The 16,513-nt window shown below is 51.7% G+C and overlaps 1 protein-coding gene across 1 annotated transcript in view; it reads right to left on the reverse strand.

The window, feature by feature from the left end:
* The window catches only part of INPP5D (inositol polyphosphate-5-phosphatase D), a 134,537-nt gene that overhangs the window by 17,642 nt on the left and 100,382 nt on the right, over positions 1–16,513 (reverse strand). Inside the window, exons 14-19 of the mRNA XM_082630665.1 lie at positions 13,276–13,372; positions 12,598–12,736; positions 10,983–11,091; positions 10,726–10,814; positions 6,102–6,183; positions 2,099–2,188 (exon numbers count right to left, since the gene is read on the reverse strand). Of these exons, the coding sequence (XP_082486791.1) occupies positions 2,099–2,188; positions 6,102–6,183; positions 10,726–10,814; positions 10,983–11,091; positions 12,598–12,736; positions 13,276–13,372 (606 nt within the window). The remainder of the gene's footprint in view (positions 1–2,098; positions 2,189–6,101; positions 6,184–10,725; positions 10,815–10,982; positions 11,092–12,597; positions 12,737–13,275; positions 13,373–16,513) is intronic.

Genomic DNA, 16,513 nt, shown 5'->3' on the forward strand with positions numbered 1-16,513 from the left:
GCTGGTGCAGGGCAGAGCAGGAAGAGTTCTACGCTCAGCTTTGCCACTAAAGCTGTGTGGCCTTGGGCAGGGCCCTTAATGCCTCAGCCTCCCCATGGGTTCTTGCAAAGAGAGCTTGTGTAATGGCTCAGGCGCCTGACGCCCAAATCTGTCTCATGTCTAAGTTCACATAGTGAGGGATGCCTGTCCCCCTTGCTCGGGCAAAGCTACCCCTGCCGCTTACTCTGAGCTCCTCGTGCTTACCTGTACCCAGGTAACTTGCAGGTATGCTCTTCATTTAGATGATGCTTTTGCAAGTGTCCTTAGGCTGGCTTTGAACAGTGTTCTTTCCCTCCATATAAATTCTGAGCCAGCAGAGAGCAGGGACACACATTCCCTTCCTCTATCCCTCCCATCCTTCCTGCTTTCCTTTCTTTTTCTTCTTCCCTTTATTGAAGACAAACTGACAAATATAATTGTGTATACTTAAAGTGTACAACGCGATGACTTGATACACATATACACTCTGAAATGATTATCAAGATCAAGATCATTAACACATCCGTCACCTCACATGATTAACTGTGTGGTAAGAACGCTTAGGATCTACTCTCAGCAGATTTTAAGTGTACAATGCTGTATCATTAGCTATGGTCACACCAAGCTGAATTTTAGATCCCTGGAAATTGTTCATCTTATAACGGGAAATTTGTACCCTTTGACTTACGTCTCCTCCCCGCAAACCCCACCAGCTCCTGGCAACCATCACTGTACTCTCTGAATGAAGCTGGCTTTTTTTTTTTTTTAAAAAAAAACAATTCCACATATAAGTGATACTATATATGTATCTTGTACTTGTTTTTCTGTCTGGCTTATTTCACTTAGCCTTCCTTTCTTTTTTTAACTCCCCGGCACCAAGGCCAGGCTCTGCTCAGGTAGATGTTCAACCAACGCTCAATTCCGGTAATCGGTGTTTGTGAGCATCTGCTGTGTGCCAGTGGAGGGAGGGCAAGGTTGACCCTGGGGATGTGATGAGGGTCCTCATCAAGGGTGTGATGCATAGGCTGCCCCACCAACGCTGTAGGAACTCAGAGACAGGAGAGATGGGTGGGGACTGGAGAAGAGGTGGAAGGTTCTGGAAAGGCACAGTGACCAGAGCTAGGAAAGAGGCAGGATGGTGGGTCAAGGCTCGTGTGGAGAGTGGAGGTCACACTGCTGGGGCCATGGATGTTAGACCCAACAGCCTATGGGCAAGAGTGTCCCAGAAGACAAGGTTCCAGCCTCAGCTACACCCCTCAGGGCAGCAAGGACACAGAGAAATACAGGCTTTTCCAACCTGTATTGGGCCCTGCACTCAGCCCTCTTAAATGATGTCTGCTGACCATGGAAGTGGGGGTGGGCAGAGGAGGTGACAACATGGCTCCCCGGTCACCCAGGCCCAGGGCTGGACATGCCACAGACAACACCCAGACCCCTGCTGGGACGAGGCTGGCCTGGCTACCAGGGCCGAGGTGGATTGTTTGAAAAATTACCTGCAAATCTATAGAGTATTATTAACTCTGATGTTTCCCCAAACTCAGTCACCCGCATCCTATCTTCACAACTTTTACCGCCTACCACGCACGTGCACTAAGATTGACTTAACGTTTTCTTTAAATAGACTCACTTTTGAAACTTAAATAATTGTATTTAAATAAAAAGGTATATCATAAGACTAAATGGAAAACCAGTGTTTCTTGCCTTACACAGAAGAGTCATATTTAAAACATATTAAAATAAATGCCTTACTAATAAACGTTCATCCATGTCCCACCCGGAATTGCCTTTGGTGGCACATGTGCCACACCTTGGAAAACACTCATTTTCCCAATTTTAAAGACTGTATTAACATTGAAGCTTAAAAAAAGCTGGCATATTTGCCAAAGAGGGCAAGAACATGCTCTGGACTGAAATCATGATGTGGTTTGGACATGAAGGGACCCGATGGATGGACTGTGGACTTGCCTGGAAGGATAAGCCTTTATCTAACACAGACAACTGATTGCTGCAACCAGAAGATGAGCACCCAGGCCTTCTGTCCGCATGGAGAACAGAGGGATGGACACCACCCACCGCTTACCGTTCTTGGAGACAAACTGGGAGGTGACTCCTGCCTCAAATGTGGCAAAAACAGGGCTGTGGTCACTTGTCATGATGTCACTGGTGCTGCCTGCAGGGGAGGGAAGGAATTTCTGAGCAGGGAAGGAGAAACCCTTCTGGTCAAGCCAAGGATGGCAAACGCATGGCAGAAATCAACTTGCACTTATGGAAGCCTCCAGAAGTTTCATGGTTTTGCACCTGTTGTTCCATTGACCTTCCATCACCACGCTTGAAAGTAGTGAAAGAGTGGGACCCTGTCTCCTCCATGGCTAATTGTGGCTGTAGTAGTTTTTCCTAAAGACTTGTGAGTTTTTAAATATATAGATCATTGCGTGTATGAACTGTGGAGCTTTTTCTGGTCTAAGCATTTTGTTGTATTGATGAGGCACTCACAGCCCAGAGTGGGATGGGGATTTAGGGTCACTGAGCCCATCAGTGAGAAATGGCACCTTCCACTGAAGGTGCCATTTCAGGAGAGAGTAGAAGGTGATAAAGTGCAGACACTGAGTGTAGACGATGTTTTTAAGGAGCTTGGTGCTTAGATGAGAAGGGAAGGCAGCAGAGCATGTTTGGAGGGGGTAAGAGAAAGAGCAGAGGTCTAGGAATCCTGAGTCCCAAGTGCTTTTGATATGTCATGTGGAAATGTCTCCTGGGTACTCAGGGCTGGAGATTTATCTTCAGATTTGGAGTCATGACGTTAGGTGGAAGCAGAGGCCTCGAGGACATTTTGGCCCCGCCGGGAAGACATGAAGGATGACAAGAGATGAGGATGAAACTCCAGGACACACCCAGCATCAGTGGGCAAAGGAGACACAGCACAGGAGACCGAGAAGGCAATTAACAGGTATAAGTCCTTCCCAGTAAAGCTTTTACAAATCAGCAAAGAAAAAATAAACATACCACTCCTCTACCAACCAAAGGACATGGGCAGAAAATTCACAGGAGAAATACAGATGGCCAGTAAACAGGAAAAAAAATTGCTCGCTTGCAAACAACCGTCAAAAAGACAACTTAGAACAACAGTGAGATGGATGGAGAGAGAGAATGAGAAGAAGAAAGACAGTGGGATGCTGGGACTGGGGACAGTGGAGGTGCTGGGACCGGGGACAGTGGAGGTGCTGGGACTGCGGACAGTGGAGGTGCCGGGACTGGGGACAGTGGGGATGCTGGGACTGGGGACAGTGGGGTTGCTGGGACTGGGGACAGTGGAGGTGCTGTGACAGGGGACAGTGGGGGTGCTGGGACTGGGGACAGTGGGGATGCTGGGACGGGGGACAGTGGAGGTGCTGGGACTGGGGACAGTGGGGTTGCTGGGACTGGGGACAGTGGGGATGCTGGGACTGTGGACAGTGGAGGTGCCGGGACTGGGGACAGTGGGGATGCTGAGACTGGGGACAGTAGGGTTGCTGGGACTGGGGATAGTGGAGGTGCTGGGACTGGGGACAGTGGGGATGCTGAGACTGGGGACAGTAGGGTTGCTGGGACTGGGGATAGTGGAGGTGCTGGGACTGGGGACAGTGGGGTTGCTGGGACTGGGGACAGTGGAGGTGCCGGGACTGGGGACAGTGGGGATGCTGAGACTGGGGACAGTGGGGTTGCTGGGACGGGGGACAGTGGGGATGCTGGGACTGTGGACAGTGGGGTTGCTGGGACTGGGGACAGTGGAGGTGCCGGGACTGGGGACAGTGGGGATGCTGAGACTGGGGACAGTGGGGTTGCTGGGACGGGGGACAGTGGGGATGCTGGGACTGCGGACAGTGGGGTTGCTGGGACTGGGGACAGTGGAGGTGCCGGGACTGGGGACAGTGGGGATGCTGAGACTGGGGACAGTGGGGTTGCTGGGACGGGGGACAGTGGAGGTGCTGGGACTGGGGACAGTGGGGATACTGGGACGGGGGACAGTGGAGGTGCCGGGACTGGGGACAGTGGAGGTGCTGGGACTGGGGACAGTGGAGGTGCTGGGACTGGGGACAGTGGGGTTGCTGGGACTGGGCTAGAAGGAGAGCATGGAGCAAAGGGCCCAGGTGAAAAGCTTATCCAGGCAAGGAGGAGGGCATCCCTTGCCCGAGACAGGAGGCAAGGTGTGTAGGAGGGGCAGCGGTCTAAAGCATGCATGGCCCTTGGCAGGAAGAGGTCAGTGAGGATCCGGTGCTGTGTGAAGCGGGAGATGATGGAGGAGCAGGGGTCAGGCTGAGTGAGGGGCTACACGTTTGTGGTGGCAACAGAAGAGGAGAAGTTAAAGGGTGGACAAGCAGAGTTTTTAAAAAGGTTCTTAAAAATACTTTAGATGTGTATTGACCGTGATAGCATTAGCCCTACAGTAACTGTGCCTGAAACCTGGGAGGTGGACTCCTACCTAGGTGGCCTCCCTATAACCATGCCCTGGGGGTTCACCCTCCCACACTGAGTCTGGGTTTGGCCAGGTGACTTCCTTTAACCAACAGGACATTAGTTAATGTGAGGCAAGCAGAGACCTAAAAAGTACTTCCACATCCGGGACTGTCAGCTGGGAATCCCAGGACCAGGAAGCAGCAGCCTGAACTAGCCCGCTGGATGATAAGCAAATATTACGGTAGTTGTTACGCAGCAATAGATAACTGATACATGCTATTGATGTCACCACCATGAGACTCAAGCTCAAAGTTTACCCCCATTTCCTGAGCTCTGGACATTCATCCCCTTTTCTTTCCCAATTTCCTGCCCACTCACAACTCATTAGACCCTCCTCCAGCATTCCATGAAATACTGTGAGCAAAATTCCTTACCTCTTCAAACTTTCCCTTCATGTTTCAAACCTGGCCCTTCCTGGAAGTCACTGCAGCCTCCCAGGCGAGGCCTGGCTTTCCTCCCCCTTGCTAATGCACAGCCCAGACAGGGAGCAGCTGTGTCCTCCTAGCTCCTCCATGCCACTTGCAGACAACTCTCCCTCCTTCCTTCTACAAACCTCCATGATAGGGTCATTTTGAAAACCGGATTTAGGCTCAAAAAGCAGTAATGCCACAAGCCACCACTTTCTCCTGAATTTCTGCAGAGGGTGGCTGGAAGGCAGACTCGACTGCAGACCTGGCAGGACTCGTGGAGCTGCAGGACGAGGGACAGAGGAAGCGCTGAGAGAGGACCGGGGTGATGGCCGGTGGCAGGAAGGGTCACAGGCCTGGAGAGTGCGGGTGTGGATGGGGTATGAGGAGGGGACATACAAGTGAGGAGGCTGAGTGCAGAGGGTGGGATGGGGGCCTTCGTAGGTTTTGAAGCAGACAGTTCCTTGGCTGTGGGAGTGGGTTGCCTTTCCGCGTATCTAAAGGGGAGTGAAGTCCCTCCTGAGCACAGAGCTCAGAGGCCAGGGGACTGAAGGGTGCGCACCTTAAACTAGCCCAGGGTAGCCACTCTGGTCCCTTCTGAGCAGCAGAAGGCATGCACAAAAGAAAGGAATGGAAACCAGTTCAACTTTATGGGACCTGAATTGAACGTGGGGATTTGAGGGTCCCCACAGAGGGTGGGAGCCAGGAAGGTGGCCACTGGGCAGCAGCAAAACCTCCACTCTGCAGGGGTGAAACGGGGCTGGATAAGTTTTCCATAATTATTTATTTTAATATTGCATCTTGTGTCTTTGTCATCAATTTACCCCAGTTTATCTTTAAATCTCCCCCAAACACGTGTGTGTACTCATGATATGCATTCAGTTGAACCATATGAATTTCCAATAGTTAATGATTTCTGATCTATGAAAACAACACTTTTATATGGTTCAAACCTAATAGGCTGTTTTCAAAAAAATAAATCTAGATTTATTTTAAAAAGTGCTCCATAATTCAAATGTTTCCCAAACCAGAAGATATTTATTCTGTTGCAGCCCAAGATGGGACAGGATGCATCACCTTTTTAAGGTCACCTGACTGGGGTTGCAGGGAGTTCTCCCATTTTACAGATGGACAGACTGGAGTCCTTTAGTTTAGGGCAGTCAAACCTCTCAACTTGCCACTCACCGTAGGACTGACACACCACGTGCACCAGAGGGTAAGACTTCCAGAGGACTCGGTCACACCAGGAGGGCAAGTTGTACTTCATCTGCAAGTCAAAGTCAAAGCTTTGTAAAATGCATGCTACTTTAAAAGATACATAGTAAAAGAAGAGATCGAGGCATTGCATCTGTAATCCTGGATTCATCTGCTGCTGGTTTTTATAGGATTTCCCCAGAGGTGGCTTTAAACCCTTTCCGCCTGCCTTAAGTCCTGGCTCCACGGCCACGTCCCACACTTTCAGACATCTGGACTCTTGTTTTAGAACGAGATCGATTCACCTGGCTGTGCTTCCTTACCCTCCTTACTATTTCAGAATCTCTTGTATTTTTACATTCTCTTACTTTTTTTTTTCTGACTCAGATGAACCCCTCTACCTGTATATTCAACCCAGCCACTCACTTTAATAACACACTCCAGCTACCCCCCGCACCCATTCATCCACCTATATGCTTACCATCCATCCACACACTCATTCACACATCCATCCATCCACTTACTTACCCGTCAACTCACACATCCATCCCTCATCTACCTGTCCATCCATTCATCCATTCATCCATCCATCCATCCATCCATCTATCCACTTACCCATCCACATATCCATCCACCCCTCCACATACCCATCTAATCTTTCAAACAACATGTACTGTGATGAGCCCTCTCCAAGCTACACTGTGAGCAAGATGCCCACTGGGTGTGACAGACAAGGCAAACTGGCAATGATAACAACCCTCCTTAAGGAAAATCATTTTCCACTTAAGTTCTGGCTCTTTCTCCTCTGCCTACAAACATAAAAGTTCTCATCCTAAAAGAGCCTTCAATTACTTTTCTCTTTTCTTCTTTTTGCCAGTTTTCTTTCAGGAATGTTCTGTTTTCACTGCTTCTACTTCTGGACTGCCCATTTACTCTTTTTTAACTTGAGGTACAACCTACATATAGTAAAGTGTAGTGATCTATACTGTATGGCTTGAGGATCTTTTACATTTGTATACACCCATTTAACTACTACCCAGATCAAGATATAGAAAATGTCCATCATCCCAAAGGGTTCCCTCAGGCCCCTTCCTTGTCAATACTGCCTCTGAGAGGTAAATACTACTGGGGCTAATGTCTCCATTGATTAATTTTGCCAACTCTTGAACTTATAAATGGACGTATTCAGTATATATTCTTTTGCATTTGGCTTCTTTCAACCTTATTCACCCTGTTGCTTGTATAAGTTCTTTCATTTTATTGCATAGTTGTATTCCATTGTATGTATACACCACATTGATCTACTCTAATGTTGATGGAAATAGGGTTGTTTGCAGTTTTTGGACATTATAAACAAAGCTGCTGTAAGCACCCTTGTATCTGTCGTTGGGTGAACAAATGCACTACTTTCCCTCAGGTATACAACAAAGTGGAATTGCTGAATAGGGTAGGTGCATGTTTAGATTTCATAGATGCTGCCAAACTATTACTTCTTTTTTTTTTTTTTTTTTTTTTGCGGTATGCGGGCCCTCTCACTGTCGCGGTCTCTCCCGTTGCGGAGCACAGACTCCAGACGCACAGGCTCAGCGGCCATGGCTCACAGGCTCAGCCGTTCCGCGGCATGTGGGATATTCTCGGACCGGGGCATGAACCCGTGTCCCCTGCATCGGCAGGTGGACTCAACCACTGTGCCACCAGGGAAGCCCAAACTATTACTTCTTAACACTGCAGTTCTCAGCATCGGCTGCTCCGGTGAATTACTGGTGGAGCTTTACAAAGACCCAGAAAGCAGGGCCCCACCCCTGGATCTGCTGCATCAGAACCTCTGGGGAGGAGGTCCAGGCATCTGTATTTCTGAAAGGCTTCACCAGTGATTCACCTGCACACTCTTGGTAAAGTGCCACCCTTACCCTCTTGCGGTCTGGATTTCACCTCCAAGACTCTATGTCCACTGTTCTTTTAGTGTCCACCCAATCCCTGAACCCAAGTCCAGCTGCTTGTGCAAGGTTCCAATGACCACACACATTCTTCTTGACTCACATACCATGCTGGTGACCACTGATCCTGGCAAGTCTCTCAGCCCCGGCTTCTGTGACGCTGCGAGCTGCCTGCTGTGTCCTCCCACCACCTACACACACGGTTCTTCTGTCTCCTTTGCTGTCTCTGCTTCTTCCTCGCCTCTCTCAATGGAGACGACCCCCAAATCCGTCCACAGCTCTTCTATTTTCATTGTCCATGTACTCCTTGGCGACCTCACCTACTCCCATGGATCTGACCATCTTCTCTGTGCAGACAACTCTCAAATCTACAACTCAGCCCTAGCATCAGTCTAGTGTTTTCAGCTGCCTTCTGGATGTTTTCTCTGGGATTTTCCAGTCATGTTATACAGTAAATCTGAAAACAAGCTCTATTTCCCCCCCCCCGAGCCAGCCCTGCCTTCTGATTTCACAGTTTCTATCAACATCAATCAGATCTATCAACATATCCTGCTTTCCTCCTTTTCTTTTATTTTCATGGGCTCCCCCCACTGCTTCAGGCCCAGTTATTTCTCAGGTGGAGACTCCATACTGGCCTCCTCATTGGTCGCCTGCATCATCCTCATCCTTTACACTGACGCAGACCAGTCTTCTCTGTGCATCACTGTGACACTGCTAACCCCTCAGCAGAACTTGCAGTGGCTTCCTGAAACAGGTGTCCATCAAACAGGTGAAGACGCTTTGCCTGGCATCAAGGACCCCCCTCTCTGCCACCTCAGGCCCCAGTTTCTTTCTCCTCATATTCAAATCCAACAAGACCATCCCTTCACTGCCTCCAAATGCACCCCCAGGGACTTGTCCTGAGGGTGCCTTTAAACCAGACGAGCCCAGGCACACAGCAGCCAGTGGGCACCTCACAAGGTGTCCTGCCCCGGGTCTCAGCCTTGTCACGGCAGCAGTCCTGAGTCTGCTTTCCTCCTCTCAGTGTGTGTGTGTTTTTTCTCTAACTCCTGCTTTCTTCTGGCATCTCCCCGACTCTTGGCCTTTCTCTCCCACTTCCATCCAGTCTCCCATGTGCCCCTGAGTCCAGGTCATGCCCAGAATGCTCTCTATTTCCCTAGGTCTCTAGTGGCCCCAGGGAAGCTCATCACTGCAGCACCTCTAACCCCCAGGACCCGGCATGGGGCTGGCTCCCCTGGGTTGGGCCCCAGAAGGGGATGGATGCCAGAATTTCCTGCCTTGGCATCTGCTCCGGCAATTCCTTCTACCTGAAGTGGATCAGGCCCCCTCAGCCCTTGTCTTGTCGAAATCCAAGCACCCTTCAGGCACCACAAGCAGCCCCTCTTCAAGAAGCCTTCCCTATCCTTCCCTGCCCTGATGGTCATTTCCCTCTGTGACCGCTCCTCACAGCATTGGGCACTGCATTATATTCTATCTCTGGTTGGTTAGTTGTGTATTTATCTTGTCTTGTCTTTCCTACTACAAACTCTCTGAGGGCAGACATCTGACTCATCTTTGATGTCCCATGACCTAGGACAGTGCCCAGACCATCATAGGTCATCGGTAAATATCTGTTGAACAAGAATGAAGGGATGCTTTATTACAGTTTCCTCAAACACTGTTCAGTGGAACACAAGTGGTCTCATAAGATATTAATTGATATTTCATGACCAATTGAGTTTGGCACATGAATTTTCCCATAGAGAACCACATGCTCATAAACCTGTAAAGGCTCTGATAAGTCCTGCAGCAAAGAAGCTTGTGTCATGATGATTGACTTGGCAGATTAGCAAATATATTTGAGTACAGGACTTAAAAAAGAGACAAAATATACCAACAGCTCATACAGCTTAATATCAAAAAAGCAAACAACCAAATCAAAAAATGAGCGGAAGACCTAAACAGACATCTCTCCGAAGAAGACATACAGATGGCCAACAGGTACATGAAAAGATGCTCAATATCACTAGTTAGTGATATCACTAAATATTAGAGAAATGCAAATCAAAACTGCAGTGAGGTATCTCCTCACACTGGACAGAATGGCCATCATCAAAAAGTCTACAAATAAATGCTGGAGAGGGTGTGGAGAAAAGGGAACCCTCTTGCACTGTTGGTGGGAATGTAAACTGATACAGCCACTATGGAGAACAGTATGGAGGTTGCTTAAAGAACTAAAAGTAGAGTTGCCATATCATCCTGCAATCCCACTCCTGGGCAAATATCTGGAGAAAACTCTAATTCAAAAAGATACATGCATCCCAATGTTCCTAGCAGCACTATTTACAATAGCCAAGACATGGAAGCAACCTAAGTGTCCATCAGCAGACGAATGGATAAAGAAGATGTGGCACACACACACGCGCGCGTACGCGCGCGCACGCGCACACGCGCACACCCACGGACAGAAGCGTCATGAGGCAACTGCTTGCAGTGTGCATGTCTGGTTGCCCAGCCTCTCCTTAGGGGAGGGTTTTGCTCTGTGACAAGATCAACATATGATTTCTAGTTTTACTTCTTTTTTTGTTACCTAGTGGATGAGGGTGCTCTTCACTTCCCGTCCACCTTTGTGGGAATGGACAAAAGAGGGGTGAGGTGTGCAAGGGGGGTGGAGACGGAGGGCAGGGAAGAGGACTCACCCCTGTGGCTTTCTGCTTAGTGTAGGCGTATTTGTCCCGAGTCAGTCTTTCAAAACGGTAAGTGGGAGCGAATGTGATTTCTTCCTCCTCTGAAACCAGACAAAACCACAGTTTCAGTTCTGATTTCCCATGTTTCACGTCTGGCCAAGTTTCCCTCTTTTCCAGGCATAATCCTTCCCCCGGTGAGGATACTTGGGAAAAGGGGAGACAGAATGCGGGAGGGAGAGGGTCCGCGAGAGAAGGATGGCGGTTCTCACCGAAGTGCAAGAAGACCTTCTGCTCCTTTCTCTCCATGAGCAGCTGGTCATGGGACAGGAGGTCTGCATACTGCTGCTGCTTGATCTTCTGGATGATGGTTTCTGCCTCCTGGAGCAAAGACACGGCCAAGCCACTGGTGAGACAACCCTTTCACCAACATGGTAAGAGGCACGTCGCCACCTTCCTGCCTGGCGCGCCAGGACCCGAGTCCCCGAAGCTGCACTAGACCCTGGTCCCAGGGACATTGGGCTGGTGCTTATTTACACTCAACTGTTTTATACGGACAACCCTGCAATCGTAGCGAAATATCAACTCAGTAATGTAAGCTCCTGGCTGTTCTAACTTTACAGAGGGATACTATTTTTGTGTACCGACTTCTAGCATCATTTTTATAAGGCTTCCCTAGATGGGTAGGTATGTCTCCCTTGCTGTCTGTTCTCTCTGTGAGAGAGCCTGTTGTAAAGCCATAAAAGGATCTGAAACCCCAGCCCCCGAAGCTATGGGCATTGGGCCTCCGTGATCTGGGCTCGGACTCCGAGAGTCGGTGTGATATCGGTGGGCTGTGCCCTCCTTAGAATCCAGCTGTCCTCTCTCCTGAGACTTTCGTTGCCTCCGCTCTGGCGAATGCACCTGGCCGACCTCCTGGGGAGTGATGGGTGGACGGCCCCTTATACTGTGAAGGGTCAGGATCTGTGGGGCCGCTGTCCACGCCTCTCCCCTCTGCCTGCTCAGTCAGGAGAGAGAGAAGGGAAGTTCCCGAGGAGCATCCTGTGAGGGAGGGAGTGGCCGGGGAGGAGGAGGGGGGCACGGACGGGCCCTAAAAGTCGCTGTGGCAGCGACAGGCCGAGGAGGCCGAGGGATGTGGGAGGGCTGGGAAAACATCTGGGAGGGGAGACCGAAGGCCCGGGTTCAATCCCAACTGTCAGAGGCCTGTAACCGACCCAAGGCCATTTTCTCAGGCCGCTTGTGCTCCAGGAGCCTCTCTCCCCTGTAAAATCAGGGCCGTTTCTGCCGTCCCCTCTCCCCTCACAGACAGCAGTGCCAAAGGATTCCTGGAACACAAGGGGCGGATGGTTCTCCTCCCATGCCTGGCCTGTGCCCCATCTTTCAGGAGCAACCGAGTCTCGCTCCAGGCGTGTCCAGGGGCCATGCCTGCCCACTCCCTTTTGCCCTCCCCGAGTGAACAAGGCCATCTGTGCCATGTGGCCCCTCTGACTGCTGCTCATTGGATGGGCATCCAACTTCAGGAATGCCTTCCTTAGGCTACCCGGTGACCCGTGATTTGGGGAGAAAATGGAGCTGGTCTCTGCAGACTTGAGCCTTTCCTGGGGACCTGGGACTGGCAAGTCGAGGGGCCACTGCTGGTGAGCTAGAGGACCATAGCGGCAGAAAGGTGGTGAGGAGGGGTGGCCAGGACAGTTATGTGGCAAGTAGGCGTGAGCAGAGGCCAGCCGTAAAGAAAGGCAGCAGCTCCGTAATGGGACCAGTGTCGAGTCCCGGAGGAGTAGCTGCCTTGGCTCAGCTCGATCGTGTGTCTCCCTGACCCCCTGCCCTGAGCTAATGCAAGGGGCCTCTGTCCTGCACATCCCCAGCCCCAGGAGGGCAGCCCCTCACCCAGGTGGGCAGCTCCACGCGGTAGTTGAGATCCCCGAGCCAGAAGAGGTGGGTGAAGCGGTGAGTGATGTTAAAGGAGCTCAGCTTCTTGTCTCCCAGAGCCAGAAACCGGAGAATGTTCATATAGTTTTGGTTTCGCCTAATTAAACAAAAAAGCAGCCAGCTTAGCACGGGGGCTTTGGTTCCTTACTGCCTGTGCCAGGAAGTCAGAGGGGACATGTCGGGGAGTGAGACTGAAATCTCCAGCCCTGTGGCAGCAAACCACGCTTATGCAGCCTCTGGGCTGAACTGGGAACGCAGGGCGGGGCCCCGGGAGCATCCGCTCCGCAGGGCCTCAGAATCATCAGTCTTCTAGATGGCCCTCTGCATGGCTGGGCCACCAACAGGGAAAATGTGCTTTCATCTGTAAGGGCGCCCAGATGAGGTTTTCCCTTGAGAAATGGAGTGGTGTCTGCTGGGTTAGTGACATGGGGAGATGTCTGTTCCGTCCTTCAGGCAAGATTCAGCCACACGTGGATGTAGCTGTAGTTGCCTTTGATGAGAACACAGGCAAAGCCCTTAGAGGCCAACCGGACAGGGTTCCAGCCGAGGGCTGAGCCGTCCTTATGGTGTTTAGGGTTTGAGGTCTGTCTGGGCAAATAACCCCAATCCCTTCTCCTGGGGGATGAGCTCTATTACCTGAGTTTCTTTTCGCTTCCGGAAGTCAGGTGGCTGTTGACAAACCCCAAGGAGGTTCCATTGAACATGAACGATACCCCCACGGCTCCCTTGTTCCCTAAAGGGAGGGGGAGGAAGAAGTCAGAGCATCAAACGGGCAAAGCTGCCAAGTGGCGGGAAATCAAGGTGAAGCGATGTCATTCGTCAGGACGGAGAGAGCCACTGTGGGAAAGTGGAGGCCAAGGAAGAAAGCAGAACAGCTTTATCTGGGGCGGAAGATGGGACAGGTCATAGGGACTGGGGGGCGAGATTCCTCCAGGACAACAGGAAAATGGGATGAGCGGACAGCAACCTTGGGGTTCTCGGCAGGGCTGAGGGAGGAGGCTACTGGTGTTAACTCATCCTGGCATCTCCCTCTAAGCAGGGGGGTGGGTGGGTGTGTTAGTTTCTCCACATGCCCAAGCAGGACCATTAAAAGGAACCAGAAGGCTTCCCTGGTGGCGCAGTGGTTGAGAGTCCGCCTGCCGATGCAGGGGACACGGGTTCGTGCCCCGGTCCGGGAAGATCCCACATGCCGTGGAGCGGCTGGGCCCGTGAGCCATGGCCGCTGAGCCTGCGCGTCCGGAGCCTGTGCTCCACAGCGGGAGAGGCCACAGCAGTGAGAGGCCCGCGTGCCGCAAAAAAAAAAAAAAAAAAAAAAAAAAGGAACCAGAAACCTTGAGAAGGAGATTGAGGAGGAGACCAGGGCTGGGGGGCAGGTGGCCTCCCACCAGCTAACTCCAGCTTCCTGGAGAGACCAAAACCCACACTGAGACCAGTGGTCCTCAGAGTTATGTTCCCCAGAACAGCATCAGCGCCACCTGGGAACTTGCTGGGAGTACACATCTCAGGCCCCGCCCTGGACCTGCTGAATCAGAGCTTCAGAAGTGGGAGCCAGTAATCCATGTCTAACAAGTCCTCTAGGACAGGGGTTAGGCAGACACTGACCCACCACCAGCTGAGAATGGTTTTTATGTTTTTAAACAGTTGGGGAAAAAATCAAAAGAAGAATATTTTGTGACACATTAAAATTGTATGAAATTCAAATTTCAGAGTCTATACATAACGTTTTATTGGAACACAGTTACGCCCCTAGAGAGAGTCCAGTAATTATGACACAGACTGCATGAGCTGCAAAGCTTGAAATATTTACTCTCTGGCCTTTTGGAGGAAAAGTCTGCCAACCCTGCTCTAGGTGGTTCTGACACATGCCGAAGTCTGGGAACCTGCTCCGCCCATCACGGCATCTGTGGGCCGTACGTACTGAGCACTTGAGATGTACAGGTCCAGACTGAGATGTAAAAGTGTAAAAGACACATCGGAATTGTACGCCTCGGTAAGAAAGACGGACTGTAAAATATCTAATAAATTTTTATATTGAATACCTATTGAAATGGTAATATTTTGAACGTCTGAGGTTTGATAAGATATATTATTAAAATTGACTTCCCTTGTTTCCTCTTCCTTTCTTGAATTTGGTACTCAAAATTTAAAACCACCCAGTTGGCTGACATTCTGTCTGGGCTGGATAGCAAAAGGGCCCTGGAGATCACCCGGCTGTGCCCCTTGGGACTCAGGTGAGCCACAGCCCAGCCAGTGGCCGAGCCAGCCCGGGCCTCCTGCCCCCACCCCCCTGCCGACGCCCACCCTGCTGCCCTGGCAGTGAGGCAGCCCTGCTCCCCTCGCCCCCAGGAGGCCCCTCCTCTCAGCTTCCTCCCCACCCTGCAGTGCGGCCTGGGTTTAAATCCCTGCCCACCACTTCCTTGTCACAGGGCCTCGGACAGGTTAGGGAACATCACTGTAGCCTCCAGACTCTGTCTGAGAATGGGGCTAATGACAGTCCCTGCCCGCACAGGGCGCCTGTATTACGTAATAGTCGGAAAGCATTTAGCACACGGCCTTGCACAGGGTACAAGGTCTTAGTTCTCCTAGAGGTCTTAGATCTTCCGCCAGTCAGCCAGCATTCACTGAGCTCCTGCCCTGTGCTGACCATGGCTGGGAGCCATTCTTGGGGAGGTAAGGGGGGAGACCAGCCCCAGGAGACGGGGGAGGGGAGGCAGGGAGGGACTGGTACAGGGGAACTCCTCCACCTCCAAGCTGCCCTCCGACTGCCCAGGCCTCCTGCCTCCCTCTCTGGCCTTGTCCCATCACCCACTAGAGCTGAGCCCAGGGACCACGGGGCCTTGGCTTCGCTGTTCCCCCTGCGTGGAACACCCCTCCCACAAGGACCCTTCCTCTGCCCTCGGACTTGGGTCCCAATGCCCCCCTGTCCGAGAGGCCCCTGGACGCCGTCTCAGGTAGTACTTGGATTGGCTCTAGTCTCCGCCACACACGCTTTGCCGCTGCTCACTCCCGAAAGCGTCCCGCCACCCGTCTGTCCGCGGGAGCAGGCCACCATGTGCGGTGGTCAGGAGCCCAGGCCCAGCGCCGTGCTGGGGGGCTGGGGGCACACTCGGCTCCGTCCCGGGAACCAGGGCTGGGGCTGTGGCTGGGAGGAGGCCGGCCGAGGCGTGTTTCTGCCTTGTGTCGGGCGGTCGGAGCGCGTTGCGGGACGGGGAAGGGCTGGTGGGAGGGGGTGGGCAGCCCAGGCAGCCGGGGATCGAGGACCAGAGGAGGTTCCTGGGCAGCAGAGGGCGTGGGCTTCAGAGCAGGGCAGCTGCCGCAGGAAGGAAGGAGGGCAGGTGGGCGTGGACGCGGGCAGCTTGTGGTTTGTCAGCAGAAAGGCTGAGAGAGCTTTTCACGTTCAATTGCAGCAGTTATTCTATTTCCTCTTACCTCTGAGGCTCTGTCCTGTCCTTGACACCAGCCACCAGAAACCGCTGGCCTCGCCCTCAGCTACACCCACGGCCCCCTGTGTGGCTGCACCTGCCCTCAGGCACTCACCGTCACACACAGACTGACAGACTGACACACACAGACCAACGGACTCACACACACACACACAGAGACTGACAGACTCACAGAGACTGACAGACTCACACACACATAGTGACAGACACACACACACACAGACACACACAGATTGACAGACTGACAGACTCACACACATACACAGACTCATACACTCAGACTGACAGATTCACACACACACACACACACAGACACAGACTGACAGACTCACACACACACACAGACTCATACACACAGACTGACAGATTCACACACACACACACAGACTGACAGACACAGACTGACAGACTCACTCACACATATACAGACT

The sequence above is a fragment of the Mesoplodon mirus genome, assembly GCF_964341445.2.
Source record: "Mesoplodon mirus genome assembly, chromosome: 8".
NCBI classification, from domain to species: Eukaryota; Metazoa; Chordata; class Mammalia; order Artiodactyla; family Ziphiidae; genus Mesoplodon; species Mesoplodon mirus.